The sequence below is a fragment of the Fringilla coelebs genome, assembly GCF_963513975.1.
Source record: "Fringilla coelebs genome assembly, chromosome: 12".
In the NCBI taxonomy this organism is placed as follows: Eukaryota; Metazoa; Chordata; class Aves; order Passeriformes; family Fringillidae; genus Fringilla; species Fringilla coelebs.
The window spans coordinates 21,321,429-21,337,519 of record NC_140038.1 but is presented as its reverse complement, the minus strand read 5'-3'; the positions used below and the strand labels follow the sequence as shown (position 1 = coordinate 21,337,519).

At 53.2% G+C, this 16,091-nt stretch overlaps 1 protein-coding gene across 1 annotated transcript in view; it reads left to right on the top strand.

Annotated features, from left to right (window-relative positions):
* Positions 1-15,739, top strand: part of ITGA11 (integrin subunit alpha 11) — a gene marked incomplete at its 5' end in the record, with an annotated part of 35,022 nt that extends 19,283 nt beyond the window's left edge. The window contains 19 exons of the mRNA XM_084213936.1: positions 145-293; positions 1,243-1,383; positions 2,081-2,284; positions 2,949-3,079; positions 3,585-3,751; positions 5,198-5,340; positions 6,234-6,344; positions 6,506-6,591; positions 7,535-7,736; positions 9,536-9,634; positions 10,826-10,902; positions 11,727-11,816; positions 12,800-12,890; positions 12,997-13,110; positions 13,759-13,845; positions 14,309-14,419; positions 14,895-14,990; positions 15,270-15,383; positions 15,612-15,739. Of these exons, the coding sequence (XP_084070062.1) occupies positions 145-293; positions 1,243-1,383; positions 2,081-2,284; positions 2,949-3,079; positions 3,585-3,751; positions 5,198-5,340; positions 6,234-6,344; positions 6,506-6,591; positions 7,535-7,736; positions 9,536-9,634; positions 10,826-10,902; positions 11,727-11,816; positions 12,800-12,890; positions 12,997-13,110; positions 13,759-13,845; positions 14,309-14,419; positions 14,895-14,990; positions 15,270-15,383; positions 15,612-15,683 (2,285 nt within the window). The 3' untranslated portion in view covers positions 15,684-15,739. The remainder of the gene's footprint in view (positions 1-144; positions 294-1,242; positions 1,384-2,080; positions 2,285-2,948; positions 3,080-3,584; positions 3,752-5,197; positions 5,341-6,233; positions 6,345-6,505; positions 6,592-7,534; positions 7,737-9,535; positions 9,635-10,825; positions 10,903-11,726; positions 11,817-12,799; positions 12,891-12,996; positions 13,111-13,758; positions 13,846-14,308; positions 14,420-14,894; positions 14,991-15,269; positions 15,384-15,611) is intronic.
* Between the last annotated feature and the right edge of the window lie 352 nt (positions 15,740-16,091).

The following is a 16,091-nucleotide window of genomic DNA, read 5'->3' as shown; positions in this document are numbered from 1 at the left end:
GGTGATTTCATCTTTGCAAATATCCCAGTTTTTGAGCTTCCCTTTTTGGGAAGTGGCCAGAGATGTGTCAGCAGCTGGGGGCTGATGGAAAGCAGACCCTGGGAGCAGGCAGGGAATTCTCACTCCGTGTCCATCCCTTCCCAGGTTACACCGTCTCCTCCGTCATCTCCACCCAGCACGAGCGGATCTACGTGGCGGGAGCGCCGCGGTTCAACCACACGGGCAAGGTCATCCTGTTCAACATGCACAGCAACAGGAACCTCACCATCCACCAGGCCCTCAAGGGAGAGCAGGTAATTCCAGCCGGGAATGCCGCGCAGCTTTTCCCCCCATGGAAAAATCAGCCCTCTCCCTTGGTTTTCCCGAGCTGGAATGGCTCGGCAGCCGAGGATGTGCCGGGGTCCTGGTTGGAAAGGACAGGTGTCTGCTGAGGAGGGCAGGAGCCTCCCCTGAAATGGAAAATGTAAACCCCCTCCCTCCGAGTTATTCTGATTTTGAAGTTAAGGGGCTCTCAGACAAAGATATGGGAGTAGGAATAACAGTTCTTGACTAGGAAATTAAAAATACAAATGCAATAGTACAAAAAAATAAAACAAACCACTGCGAGAGTGAGAGCAGTCCCTGTCCCCTGTGTGTCAGGGTGGGGGCACAGTCCCATCCCATGGTGGTGGCACAGCCCCATCCCATGGGGGCTCAGCCCTCCTGCAGTGCCAGCTGTGGCTCTGCTGCAGCAGGATCCTGCACAAGGGGGGAGTTTTCCTCTGCAGCTCCAGGGCTGCTGGAGATGGGCCTGCTCTCCCTCTGGGAATGCAGGGCAGGAGAAAGCTGCTCCTCTGGGAATGCAGGGGGCAAAGGCTGCTGGGCTGTTCCAGAGCAGATTTTATCCAGGTAGGAATGCTTGGCTCCTGCCCTGGGCGCGCATCTCCCCATGGGATGATGGAATTTGATCAGCCCTGCAGGGACACTCACTGGCCCATGAAAAGGAGATAATTAATAATTAATGACCCATGGACAGAAGAGATCCCAGAGAGGGGGATTGGGTGTGGAAGAGATAAAGAAAACTGCCCCATGAGCAGCAGAGAACTGCCCCAGCTCTGACAGATGGTGACAGAACACACACCCCATTTCCAACCCAAGACAGCCAGTGTGGCTGCATCCACAGCGTGGCTGTGGCATGTCCCTGTGCATCCAGGGGATCCAGGGGGTGGTGGCATCATCCCCACCCCGTCCTGTCTCCCCCAGATCGGCTCCTACTACGGCAGTGAGATCAATTCCCTGGACGTGAACGGGGATGGCGTCACCGACGTGCTGCTGGTGGGAGCGCCCATGTTCTTCAGCGAGGGCAGGGAGCGGGGCAAGGTCTACGTGTACAGCCTGCGCGGGGTGAGTGGCACCCGGGGACACCGCGGGGACGTCCGGGCGCTCTCACGGCAGCTCTGTCCCCCGGTGGGGTCTCAGGGAAGGGCTAGGATGGGATCTTTGCCACGTGGGAATGTGGATTTCCCGCTGGAGAAACCATCTCCAGCCAGGCGACGTCCTCCAAACCTGCCCCATCCAGGGAGGGCTCAGAGCCCCTTCCAGAGCCTAAAGGTGCTTCCCTGTGGAAGGTGCCCTGGATGAGGAATTCCCCCAGCTGGAATTATGAAGCAAATAAAACCTGCCTGCAGCATGGAATCCCTACACCCAAGGCACTTTATTATTGATGGAATTATTTTTATTTTTATCATTATTATTAATGAAATTTGTATTTATTATAGAATTTATTATGAGTATGGGATGTTTATTATTATGGAATTAGTATTTGTTAAGGAATGTATTATTAATATGGAATTATTATTATTACTACTACTACTATTATTGAGTTATTTATTTAGGGTGCAAAGCAGATGTGGGGCTGGCTCAGGGGGGGCACAGAGCTCCTCATTCCCCAGGGATGTGCCCCAAAATCCCCTATCCCTGGGTATGCTCTCCCCTCCTTCCTTGGAGAATCCACACCACCGCACTGTTGGCTTGAGGGTGTCTCCTCTTTCCAGCCTTGCTGCTGATGCTTTGGGAATTCCTTCCTTTTTTTCCTTGGCAGAACCTCTTTGTTCCCAGCGGAGCCCTGGTGGACCTCCAGAGTTACCAGAATTCCCGTTTCGGCTCCTGCATCGCTGCCGTCCCCGACCTCAACCAGGACTCCTACAACGACCTGGTGGTCGGGGCCCCTCTGGAGGACGAGCACCAAGGAGCCATTTATGTGTTCCTGGGATTCCAGGAGACCATCCTGAAGAAGTACAAGCAGGTGGGGCTTGCCTGTGCTTGGTTTTCCTGGTCTTTCATGGGAAAAAATATCATTTGTCCCTGTTTTAAGGACTGGTAGAGCAGGGCAGATCCACACAGGGGTTTAACTGTTAATTATTATGGACAGATCTTTCCTCTTTTGAGGCATCCAAGACAAAACATTGGAATTCAAGCATTGGAACAGCACTGGTGGAGTCATCCCTGATTTGCAGTGGCCTTGGCAGCACCGGGGGGTGGTTGGACTCTACAATCTTAGATGGCTTTTCCAACCTGAATTATTCCATGGAATAGTGGGGGGAAAGGCCTGAAATGAGAGGCAATGTTTAGCAATCATTGCAAGGGATTGCTATAAATGTATTAATTAATTAATTAATTAATTAATTTTTAAAAAATTTAAATTATTTATTTCTTTATTACACTTTTGATAAATGTTAAATACGCAGGGTAAATCCAGTAGAAGTCTTGTATGGTGTCTCCAAAGAGGAATTGCTTTCGAAGCAAACGCTCTCTCTTTTCCCAAGAGGAATTCCCTGGAAAACCATGTTTAGCATGTTCTCTTGGCACGGGGGATTTTCAGCGGCCGGGCGGAGTCAGCCTGGCAAACCCTTGGCAGGCAGGGATGCTCCTGCTGGAATCCAGCTTGGACTGCTCCCATTCCTTTCCAGCGGATCGCGGCCGCCGACCTCGCTCCGGGCCTGATGTATTTTGGATGCAGCATCCACGGGCAGCTGGATCTGAACGAGGACGGGCTCGTGGACTTGGCCGTGGGCTCGCTGGGGAACGCCGTGGTGCTCTGGTGAGCCTGGGATCCTTGGTGCCCTCTCCTGATTTCCTCTGCCCAAATCAGGCCAAATTTTTTTCCAGGAAAATCTGGTGTCCCAACGATCTGAGCCATCTTTCCTGAATAACCACCCCCTGTCCAGTGGGGCTGTGGGATCTCAATACCCTCAGGCCCTAGAAAGATGCCAGGGTTTATTTTCCATTGAGTTTCGTCCATAGTTCTCCAGAAGTTCCAAATTCATTTGTGGGGATTTGCCCAGGCTCCCTCCAGTCTGATTTAATTAAAGCAATATTTTCAAATATTAATTAATGTTTAGAGAGTCCCTTGAAGCTGTTGGGACAGAGGGTGCCCAGCCAAGATGGGTCACCCTGGGCTCTGCTCGGAGAGCTCCTTTGGTCTTCCCAACCTTCTGCAAAAAGGAGGGAAAAGGAGTGAAAAAGGCAAACCTGGAGCTGTGGGAGACTCCAGGCTGTCCCATCCGGAGCTGGAGCCCATCCCGTGCCCTCTCCCCACCCCGCAGGTCCCGCAGCGTGGTGCAGATCAACGCCAGCCTCCGCTTCGAGCCCTCCAAGATCAACATCTTCACCAAGGACTGCAGGCGCAACGGCAAGGAGGCCACCTGCATGAGGGCCTTCGTCTGCTTCACCGCCCTCTTCCTCTCCGCTCACTTCCAGACTGCCAGCGTGGGTAAGGACAAAATCCCAATTCCTGCCTTGCTCTGGTCTCCAGCCCCACGGAAAAGCCAATTTTTGGGATGGAAACCACCCAGGAGCTTGGAGGGGCTCACGTGTCCGTCCGCTACTTTGGTGCCACTCAGGTTCATCCCTGTCCCAGCTGAGTCTCTGGGTTCTGGTGGTGCTTCTGCCAAAGAAACCCCCCCAGGATAAATCCCACCTCATCCCTCACCTGCTCCCTGGGCTGAGCTCTCCTGGGATTTGCCTTTCCGTGCTCCGTGTGACGGGAATGTCACACGGAGCGGGACAGGAGGGGACGTGCCCGGCCCGCGTTCCGCAGGGCTCATCCATTCCCTCCCGCCTCCTGCAGCAGCGGGACACATCTGCTGGCCAGATGTGCATTTTCCACAACATCCAGGGAATCTGGGGAGCTGGCCAGCCCTCCCGTTAAACCCTTGGATGGAGCCGTGACCCCGAGTGATCCCCAGCGGATTCCCGGGAGTCGGCGGAGCGGGGAGGCGATAGCGGCTCGGCCCCTGTGAGCCAGCAGCAAACGCTGTCCAAGGAAAATCGGGATCCAAAGCCAAGGGAAAAACTCACAGCGCCCCGAGCAAGAGTTTTGTTTTGTGCTGTCAAATCCAGTGTTTTTCTCCCTGCTGCTGCCCCTGCGGGATAAAATCTGAGTGGGATTTTCTTATTTATTTGATTTTACCTTTATTTCCCCTGGAAATAAAGAGTCACCCGCTGGATGAGCCCCCCTGCTCTGGAGCCAGGCTGGGAGAGCTGAGGGTGTCCAGCCAGGAAAAGAGAAGAATCCAGAGAAACCTCATAGCCCCTTCCGGGGCCTAAAGGAGCTCCAGGAGAGCTGGAGAGGGACTGGGACAGGGGATGGAGGGACAGGACACAGGGAATGGCTTGAAGCTGAAAAAGGGACAGATGGGATATTGGGAAGGAATACCCCACCCTGTGAGGGTGGGGAGGGGCTGGGCTGGAATTCCCAGAGCAGCTGTGGCTGCCCCTGGAAGTGCCCAAGGCCGGGCTGGACGGGGCTTGGAGCACCCTGGGACAGTGGAAGGTGTCCCTGCCATGGGAGGGGCTGCAGTGAGATGAGATTTAAGGTCCCTTCCCAAACCATTCTGTGGTTCTCTGAAATCCCTGTTTGGTTGGGAATCTCCAGTTGCTTTCCAACAGCAGTGCAAGGATGTCCACAAATCATCCAGGTGAGGGGAGAGCTCCAATTCCTCCAGACCAGAGCCAAACAATTCCACGCCTGCACAGATTCTACAGGGTCTTGCAATAATTCATTCCCAAAACTCCTCACTTGGAGATGGGAAGCTTTTCCCAGAACTGCCTGCGATTTCCCTGGATTTCCCTCAGCAGGGAATGGGCACTGGGGCCACTCTTTGCCCAGGCTTTGGGGCGTGTGGCCCCAAGGGCTGAGCTGGGGCTGTCCTTGCAGGGCTCAGGTACAACACGACCATCGACGAGCGCCGCTACTCGCCCCGGGCACACCTGGACGACGGCAGCGAGCGGGCGGCACCGCGGGGGCTGGTGCTGCACGCCGGGCAGGAGCTCTGCCACACCCTCCCCTTCCACGTCCTGGTGAGTGTGGAGCAGCAGGTGTTCTCTCCAGCATCCTGGGGTGGGAACGAGCCTCATCCTGCTGGATTCCTCCCGCTGGATTCCTCCCCGCCGGTTTGATATGGTCAGGGACGGAGCTGCCAGCGCGTGGCAGCTGCTGGGTCCCCAAGCGGTGACATCAGCCTCCACGTGCTCCGTTCCACCAGCCATGTCCTCGGGGAGGGCGTGTGCTCCTCACCCCGGGGTCAGGCTGCTTTTCCTGCCCCGAGATCAGCAATGCCCGTTGTTTTTCCGTCGGGAATGCAGCGTCTCCGTGCCCGTCCCTGTGGTGTCCCCCTGTGGCCCAGCAGGGTCCCACCCCGGGGTGCAGAGCTGGTGGATCCCTCGCTGGCAGGGAACAGCCCATGCACAAACCTGGCCAAACCCAAACATTCCCAGGGAATGAGGAGAATCTCATGGAAGCCAGGCAGGCCTGAGCTGCCAGACTGGCCCAGCCCCAAGTCCCGGCTGAACTGCCGTGAACTTTTGGGAAATTTGAGGCTGGAGATGGAGCTGGAGCTCGTGATTTAGCCCAAAAAACATCCCCTTCAGAGCATCCCTCTGCACCCCGGGGCAAGGCATGGGAGGAGCTCCTAGGGGCTTCCAGAGGGCAGTGTTAGGTGGGATATTGGGAAGGAACTCCTGGGTGGGATGGAATTCCCAGAGGAGCTGCGGCTGCCGCTGGATCCCTGGAAGCATCCAAGGCCAGGATGGATGGGGCTTGGAGCAAACTTGGAGATGGGATCTGTTTTTTTGTTCCACCCCAGCCCTGGGCTGGGGCTGCAGGACAGATCTGTGACCTTTGGGGACACCCTGAGGGGCTGCCCCAGCCCGGGCAGCGGTGGGCTCCTCTCAGGCCTCTCCCTGTGCCACAGGACTCGGCGGATTACGTGAAGCCGGTGACGTTCTCCATCGACTACGAGCTGGAGCATCCCGAGCACGGCCCCATGCTGGACGACGGGTGGCCCACCTCCCTCAGGGTCTCTGTAGGTAGCAGCTGTCACCTCCCAAAGTGTCACCTCCCAAAATGCCACCTCCCAAGTGCCACCTCCCCAAGTGCCACCTCCCAAAGTTCCACTTCCCAAGGCACCAGGGCAGATTTATCTCTGGAAGAATTGTCACCGAGCTGCTCTCCTCGTCCCCTCAGGTCCCCTTCTGGAATGGCTGCAACGAGGACGAGCACTGTGTCCCCGATCTGGTGCTGGATGCCAGAAGTGACATTCCCAGTGCCATGTGAGTAGGTGATTCAGAGCATCCTCCAAGAGTGTCACCAGCTGGGGGAGGCTCCAAAAATCCAGCCCCAGTCTGTGTTCTGTAAATTCTGACGTCACTGGTCCTTCATCCATCATCACCACAAGGTTCACCCGAGCCCTCCATGAGGTGCTCCTTGGCACTTCTGAGCCTCTCCCTGCTCCCTGTCTGGAAGGAATCTGTGGTTTTTCAGGGAACCCACAAACCAGCGAATATTTGGTGCCATGGTGATGATTTCCAGGGATACAAATCAGGACATACCAGGGAATAACTGCAAGGCTGGCATTACCCACCTGGCAATTACGGGCTTGACTCATGGAAATAATTCCGCACTGCAGCTCCGTGGTTACAAGGCTATTAAAGGTTATCCCTGCATCCACAGGAGGCCCCGGAGCTGCTCCAAGGGCTGGAGCCCCTCTGGAGCCAGGCTAGGAGAACTGGGAATGTTCACCTGGAGAAGGGAAAGCTCCAGGGAGAACTCGGAGCCCCTTGCAGGGCCTAAAGGAGCTCCAGGAGAGCTGGAGAGGAACTGGCGACAAGGGATGGAGGGACAGGACACAGGGAATGGCTTTAGGTGAAAGAGGGACAGATGGGATATTGGGAAGGAATTGTTCCCTGTGAGGGTGGGGAGGCGCTGGGCTGGAATTCCCAGAGCAGCTGTGGCTGCCCCTGCATCCCTGGAAGTGCCCAAGGCCGGGTTGGATGTTGGAGCTCAGAGCTGCCTTTGCTATTGGCATGGGATCTGTTTTTTCCCTACATCCCAGCTGTCCTGAGCATTCCTAATAATGTTTGAGAAAGCATCACACCGTCGGCCAAAAATCCCCAAATTATGGACGATGGCAAAAATCCCTAATTCCCACAGCAGGACAGAGGGAGAGCAGGGATTTCCATGGTCGTAAAATCCCGGGAATGCCCCTTCTTGCAGGGAATTCTGCCGGAGGGCGCTGCGCAGGGGGGACTGCTCGGCCTTCAGCCTCTCCTTCGACGCCTCGGTCTTCGTCATCGAGAGCGGCAGGAGGAGGGTGGCGGTGGAAGCCACGCTGGAAAACCGCGGGGAGAACGCCTACAGCACCGTCCTCAACATCTCCTTCTCCAGGAACCTGCAGTTCGCCAGCCTGATCCCCAAGGTGAGCTCCCGGGGCAGATCCAGGCTTTTCCAGGGGTGCTGCTAATCCCGGCCGGAGGAGAAGGCTGCAGCCTAAAGCAGAGCCCAAATCTGTCTCCATCCCTCATAAATCAGAGCTGTTTATGGGCTCCGTTTCTAAGCACTTCCAGCTCTTTATTTTGGAAATACAAAAAGGTTTTCAGTTTTAAGAGCCTGAGCGAAGGTCAAACACAGAGGAAATTATTTCCCTCTATTTTTCTCCTGCAGTTGTTTAAAAATACTCCCTGCACATGGCCAAGTTCCCGTCAGGAGCGAGTTTTTGCAGCTGAGAAATAACTCCTGGAAATAGGAGCTGATCATGGGAATGTGGCCACAGCTCAGCACCGAGCTGGGCGATGCCACCTCTCCATGGCTTTCCCTGGATGCTCCCTGAGTGTCCCAAAAATTTCACTGCCCCACTCACTCGATCTTGGTGCGACTCCTCCCTGTTCCCAGCGAGGTTTGGGAATGTGCTGATGCTGCTGAGCCTTCCCTCACCCCCCCATGACTTCATCCCCGCCCGCAGATCCCATCTCCTTTGTTTTTCTCCGAGCTGTGCCAAAGGAAAATTGTGGGGCTTGCTGCCCACAAAACAAGAGAAATGCATTTTTTGGAGATTATTCCAAACAAAGTGAAGGGAGCGGGGAAGATCCTCAGGATGGTGGGGAACAGAAAGCACTGGGCAGCAGTGGTTGTAGGGAATATTTGCAGCTGGTCATGAAGGAGTCACAGATAATGGTCTCTGCATGTCCCTCCTTATCAAGGAGCGTCCAGAGGGGATGGATATCTGTGTCTTATAAATAAAAAGCGGCTGTGGCCCCAAAAAGCCCATAATTTCAGCAGATGAGTGGGAGAGAGCTCCAGGCTGTTGCTGGTGGCTGGTGCTGGGATATTCCGGCACCTGGGTAGGACTTCTCCAGTGGCAGCAGCTCAAACTGACCCCTTGTGGGATAAAAGCTGGAATAGCTCATCCTGTCGTAGTGAGGATGGACACTGCATCCCATCTCTGCCTGGCTGGAGAGGTGGAAGGTGTTCCAGCAGCAGGAAAGTCGGTGTTGAGAGGAGGGAATTCCAGCTGAGCTGCTGGCCATGCAGGGTAACAGCTCATGTTGTCTCTCAATGCTTCCCAACGACTCCTCATCCCAGAAAAATCAGGAATGCCAGGAATAATCAGGTTCATTCGTTCACCACAGTTAAATTAATTCACTGCTGTAATTAAATTAATAAAGAGGATTTTAAAAAATCAGGAAACTGGGAGTTGCTTCCTAGAGATGCTCCTTTCCAGGAACATCAACAAATGCATGGGAAGAATTCCCAGCTGCAGCAAGGCTGGGTTGGATGACTGGCTGGTTGCTTGCACAATCCTTTGGTTGGATTTTGGTTGGTGGCTGGTTGGTTGATGGTTGTATCTTTCATTAGTTTCTTGGCCAATGGTTGATTTGGTTTTGGTCATCGGTTGGTTGGGTTTTGGTTGGATTTTGGTCATTGGTTTGTTGGTGATTGGTTGGGTTTTTATTCTTTGGTTGGTTGGTTGGTCAGTCGTTGGTTGGTCATTGGTTCTTCTTGTTGGTTGGGTTTTGGCTGTTGGCTGTCAATTGGTTGGTCATTGGTTGGTTGGTTTTTGGTGGTTGGTCACTGGCCATTGGTTGGTTGGCCATTGGTTGGTTGGTTGTTTTCCCAAAGCCAAGGCCCATTTTCAGCCCCTCGGGTGTTCCCAGTTTCCCAAAGAGCAGCTCCCAGGGCTCATTCCCAGTGTCCTGGACATTCCATGTCGCGTTTCAGGACGACACCGACATCAGCATTGACTGTGCCAGTGACGACAGACACCCCACCAGGAGGGTGTGCAACGTCAGCTACCCCTTCTTCCGAGCCAAGGCCAAGGTAGGACATTCCCAACTTCCCACTCTGCTGTCTCATGGACCTTCTGCTCCCAGGGTCACATCTGGGCAGCCCTGAGCAGGATTTTGGAGATAAACTTTTGGTTTCTTCCCTTTTGGAGTTTGAAAGGCATCTTAGGGAAGCTGGGATGGTTGGGATCCTGCCCTGGTGCTCAGGAGAGCCCCAGAATCCAACCCAGCTCCTCCAGGTGACAGAATTTGCCTCCAGTCCTGTGGAAAAATTTAATGTTGGCTTCAAACCACAGATGGGAACTTCTCTGAGCTGATTCTCTGCAGGATGAGGCTCCTTCCCCACCTGAGAGGTTTTCCTTGCTCTGAGGTGCCTCTGGATCCTGCTCAGAGCCAGTCCAAGCCCCCTGGGTGGTGGCATCCTCCAAAATGGTGTTCCCAGTATTTGGGATGAGCCTGGATCCAGCTTATCATTTTTATAAGCCATAAACCCTTGGGAAATATCAAATTCAGGGTTCAGGTGGGAAAAGAATAATGGGGAAATCCACCTGGGATCCGCATGGAATCCCACCTGCCACCCGTGGGAAAAGGGACCAACACAAGCGGGATCTGGAGCTAAAATCTCCCCGGCTCCTGTATCCGTCTGAAACCATTCCTGGATTATGATGGATGAGCCTCAGGCACCAGGCTCGGCTTTAAAGCTCCCAAAAATCCCAGCGGGATGCCTGTGGCTGCAGGAGGAGCTGGCTCCCCATGACCTACGGGGTCGGGAATGCGTCCGTGGGCCATCAGGTAGTGCCGCTCCTGCCAAAACAAAGACAGGCTGGAAATGGAATTTTGGCTCCAGAGCCGCAGGAGCTTTAATATTCCAGTCAGCTGTGCCGGCCCAGACGGTTTGAGGTCACTGCAGATGTGACATTTATCACATTTATCCCGTTTTATTGGTCTTGGCTCTCTCCAGCTGCCTCCCCTTCCCGCCGATCCCGGCCTCTGGAGGGATCTGCTTCCAAAGGGAGCCGCAAGTTGCTCCCATCGCAGGGGCTGAGAGAATTCCTGCAAATCCTCTGTGCCCAGGAAGGCTCTGCTCTGTCCTGGTGGGATGGGGAATTGTGTCTCCTGCAGGGTCCTGCACTGGCCCTGCTCAGCACTTGGGATTTTATTTCCTGGGATGCTTTTCCCTATGTTTTTCACGATGTTTTTCCCGATGTTTCTCCCTTCTTCACAGGTCGCTTTCCGCCTGGATTTTGAATTCAGCAAGTCGGTCTTCCTGCAGAGCATGGAGGTCTACATGGTTGCCAGCAGGTCTGGGGATGCTTTTTCCCTCTGGAATCACGGAATCATGGAATGGTTTGGCCCATCCTGTCCCACCCCTTCCCCGATCCCAGGGTGTCCAACCTTGGACAATTCCAGGGATCCAGGAAGCTTTTCTGGGCACCCAAGGATGCAGCCAGCTTTCCTTGGGATTCCTTCCTCCAGAGCCAGAGGTTTTCCATGGAATAACCCCATGGAGACCCAGTTGCTGTGGGTTATCCCAGCCCTGTGCTCCCAAACCTGGCTATTTTTATTTATCCGGGAATTTACATCCATGATTTTTCCGTACCTTTGGAAGCTGCTGGGCTCTGCTGGATCTCCAGCCACTGCTGCTTTGTAATCCGTGCTCCCACTGCAAATATGTCCCAGGAAAAATATCTCCTAATAATTTTACAAAGTTCTCCTTACTCCCCATTCCTGCACAGGTAAAGATTTCCCACAGGGAAATGTGGGAAATCCTGCAAAAAAAGGGAAAATCCTATGAGGAAAGGAAAATCATATGAGGAAATGGAAAATCCTACAAAGAAAGGGAAAAATTAAATCAACTTAATATTTATTAAATTAGTAATAAATAATTGAATTAATTGACTAAATTATTAATATCAATTATTTATTTTGGAGAAAATTTTCGCCAGTTCCTCTGAACCACTTTAAGCTGCTGGGGGTGACACTTCCCTCTGAGTCATTTTAATGACAAAAATCCCAGAATAAAATCCTGCTTTGACCAAAAACCAAAAAAAAGTTCAGCATTCCCCAGAAAAATTCCCAGGGGCATTTGGCTGCTGCCTGACCCCCTGGCCCTGCTGCTGTTGCAGTGACAGCGAGGAGAAGGAGAGCACCAAGGAGGACAACGTTGCCCACCTCAACTTCCAGCTCAAGTACGAGGCTGACCTGCTCTTCACCAGGTGAGGGGTTTGGGGTGGGCTGCAGCTCCTGGGAGCTCCTGGACTGGGAAAACCCCTTGGGAAAACCAGCTGGGAGCAGCCTTCAAACCCAGGTTTAATTTGGGAATTTATTGAGAAAACAGGAGCCATAACGTCGGGGAGAGCTTTTTATAAAATTGGCGAGCCACGGAGAGCTGGACTCTGCCAACGTTTAAAGGCATAAATTTTATTAAAGAGGTGTGAGGGTGAGCTTTTATGAGAAAAAAAAGGGAATTCTTGGAGGTAGTAATGGCCATAACAGGTGCTCCTGGTGTCTGGGCCAGTGGCCATCCCACAAAACCATCAGAGGGAAGCTCAGCTGTGAGATGAGCATGGAATCACCGGGAATCCAAGTCTGGGACAGCCAGGGATGAAGGCAGAGATAATTTAGGAAGCTGCTGATGGGAAAATCAGGGATCCCAAAGCACATTCCCTGGCGTTGCTTGCTGGAATTTTTCGGGGATTTTTCAGCCCTTCGGTCATTTTATATTTTTTACTCAAACGCCACAAATAAAATTCCTTTAATATTTAGGATTTATGGGGAGTGAGGGGATTCTCCAGTTCGGAATGAAGAGAAAACCTGGAGGGAAAGAAGAGCAGGGAAAAGATCAAATTTGGGAATTTTGGAGTGGAAAAGGAGGGAGAGAATTTGAAAGAATGTGGGGGTTTGGGGCCATCACAGGTGCTCTCGAATGGGTTCCCACAGGATATTCCTGGCTCTTTTCCTGCCTCTCCAGCTGCAGAGCAGAGATTGATTTACCTCCTGTGACATCCAAACCTGATCCAGGGCCTGGAATGGCTCTGCTTTAATAAAGAAGTGAGAAAGTCCTACAAAGAAAGGGAAAATCCTAATAAAGGAAAGGGGAAAGTCCTGCAAAGAAAGGGGAAAATCCCATAAAGAAAGGGGAAATCCTACAAATAAAGGGGAAATCCTACAAACCTCTTCGTCCCCCTTTGTCCCACAGGACATCGAGCCTGGACTATTTTGAGATCAGATCCAACAATTCCCTGGATGGATCCAACGCCATCGGGCCCCCCTTCCACTGCACCTTCACGGTGAGCAGGAACCAGATCCCTAAGTTTTCCTGGATTTGGGATCTGCCCTGGGAGCCAGGATCCCCATCCCCCGATCCCAACACGTCCCTGTGCTCTTCCCTGGCAGCTGCAGAACCTGGGATTCTTCCCGGTGCAAGGGGTGACCCTAAAGATCACCGTGCCCGTGGCCACCCGGGCAGGCAACCGGCTCCTGCTGCCCTCGGAATTCCGGGCAGACCAGGTAGGATGGGATTCCGGTTTAGGATGGGATTCCAGCCTGGTTTAGGGTGGGATTCCAGCCTGGTTTAGGGTGGGACTCCAGCATGGTTTAGGATGGGATTCTGTCCCAGTTTTGGACAGGATTCCAGCCTGATTTAGGATGGAATTCTAGCCCAGTTTAGGATGGGATTCTAGCCCATTTTAGGATGGCATTCTGTCCCAGTTTAGGATGCAATTCTGTCCAAGTTTTGGACGGGATTCCAGCCCAGTTTGGGATGGGATTCTGTCCCAGTTTTGGACAGGATTCCAGCCTGATTTAGGATGGAATTCTAGCCCAGTTTAGGATGGGATTCTAGCCCATTTTAGGATGGCATTCTGTCCCAGTTTAGGATGAAATTCTGTCCAAGTTTTGGACGGGATTCCAGCCCAGTTTGGGATGGGATTCTGTCCCAGTTTAAGATGGGATTCCAGCCCAGTTTAGGATGGGATTCAAGCCCAGTTTAGGATGGGATCTCAGCCCTCCAGCCACATCCCACAGTGAGCCAAATTCAATCCCAGCTCCAGCAAATCCTGGGGGGATGCTGGTGATCCCTGATTCGGGATGGGGGCGTAGGGAAGCCACTGCCACGATCCCGTGTCCATGCTGGAATTCCATCGGCTTCTCCCACAGGAAAACACGACCTGCAGCATCTGGGGGAACAGCACTGACTACCGGAGAACCCCGGCCGAGGAGGACCTGTCCCGCACCCCACACCTGGTACTCACCTGCACGGGGCCAATCCTGGCTCCAGGATATCCCAAAACAGGGAAAAACCTGGAACAGGGATGGCCAATGGACGTGGGAGGGGACACGTGGGTGCTGGAATTTTTTAGGAGATTTTTAAGCCTTTCAGTTGGTTTATTTTTATTTTTCCTCTCAGCCACTGCAGTTTAAGCTCCATTCATACTCAGGGTTTATGGGGAGCGAGGGGATTCTCCAGCTCACAAAGATCAGGATCATTTTTTTTCAAGGGAAAACTTGGAGGGAAAGAACGGCACAAAACCCAGCAAAACTGGGAAGTTTGGGGTGAAAAAGGGGGAGAAAATTTAAAGAATGTGGGGATTTGGCCACACAGGAGGATGGACACATGGGATCCTCCCTCCCTCAGTGCCTGCCAGGGATGAATCCCAGTGGGATTTTCCCTCCCTCTCCAGCTGTGATCCCACATTTCCCTTTGCAGAACCACAGCAACTCCGACGTGGTTTCCATTGACTGCGAGGTGAAATTGGCCCCCAACGAGGAGCTGAACCTGCACTTGCGTGGGAATCTGTGGATGAAGTCTCTGAAAGCAGTGAGTGCTCCCCAGAAAACGTGGATTTCAGGGAGAAATCCCCCAAGGGAACCCTCGCACCCCAAAAATGTGGGATTTTTCCCTTCCCCAGGAAGCCCACAGATGTATGGGGTGGTTTTTGTTCCCAAATCCACTTATCCTATTGGATCGTGCATCCACAGCGCCTCATTCTGGATTATTTAATTCCATAATTTATTAATTAATTGAAATTTAATTAATCTAAAACCTCCTTCCTGCTGTTGTTCCGCCCCACTCCCTGCCTGCCCTGCATCCTTCTCTCCCATGGATGCAAAGAGAATCCCTATGGATACAAAGCCAAGGGGATGGGATGGATCCTGCTGGGAATGGGGGCTCCTTTTCCATGGGGGATGGATTCCATTGGGAATGGGGGCTCCTTTTCCATGTGGGATGGATTCCATTGGGAATGGGGGCTCCTTTTCCATGTGGGATGCTCATCCCAGCCCTCTCTGTGCAGCTGAAGTTCAAGGCACTGAAGCTCACCACGATCGCCGCGCTCCAGCGGCGCTTCCGGAGCCCTTTCGTTTTCCGGGAGGAGGATCCCAGCCGCCAGGTCAGCCCTGGGATGGGGGGATCCAGAAATTTGGGATGCTGCCACACCCTGCCCTGATCCCACTGGGAGAATCCCTGCGGATGGAGGGACCCAGGTCTGGAAAAACTCGGTGCAGCTGTGGCCGGAGCCGAGCTCTGATCCTGGAATCTCCGGATTCCCCAGGAAAACCGAGCCAAATCCTCGGTGCAGCATTCCCGAAGGAAGGGCCGCTCAGCATTCCCGGCATCCCCTTTTTCCCGCCATTCCTGCCTGGAATCCGTGGTGTTTTCTCTCCTGCAGATCACGTTTGAGATCTCCAAGCCCGAGGAATCGCAGATTCCCATCTGGATCATCCTTGGGAGCACTTTCGGAGGTCTCCTGCTCCTGGCCCTGCTGGTCCTGGCGCTCTGGAAGGTGAGCAGCCCCCAGGCCACGCATTTTGGGGGATTTTTGGAGATTCCCATGCCTGGAGGAACCCTCTGGATCAGTGTCCAGCCCCCCACGAGCTCCTTAGCACCACCAAAAATCCTCAAAACCTCCTCCAAAATCCCCAAAATGATATCCAGGACCAACTTCCAGCTGATATCCCATGAAAAGCTCCTGGAATAACAGCGGGATTTTGTTGCTCTTCCCTCCCCACAGCTCGGGTTCTTCAAGAGCGGGAGCCGCCGGCGAGCGGCCGAGCGGGAGCAGAATTCCCACGGGATGGAGTGACTCTGCCGGGGCCAGGAGCCCCCTCCCAGCTCCGGAGATTCCCGGGATCCCGAGGGATTTGGGGGCTGAGCTTGGCTTTGCAGCAGGAGGAGAGAACACCCCTTGTGGTACAGCACTTAAAAGCCATCAAAAACCCCTCAAACCAACTGAAAACTCCCCAAAAAACTCCTCGGAGGTGCTTTCGACTGGGATTCCATTAAAAAAAACCCTCAAACCAATGGAAAATTCCCCAAAAATCTCCTCAGAGGTGCTTCCAACTGGGATTCCATTAAAAACACCACAAACCAACCAAAAAGTCCCAAAAAACATCCTCAGAGGTGCTTCCAACTGGGATTCCATAAAAAAAGACCTCAAATCAACCAAAAACTCCCCCAAAATCTCCTGGGAGGTGCTTCCAACTGGGATTTC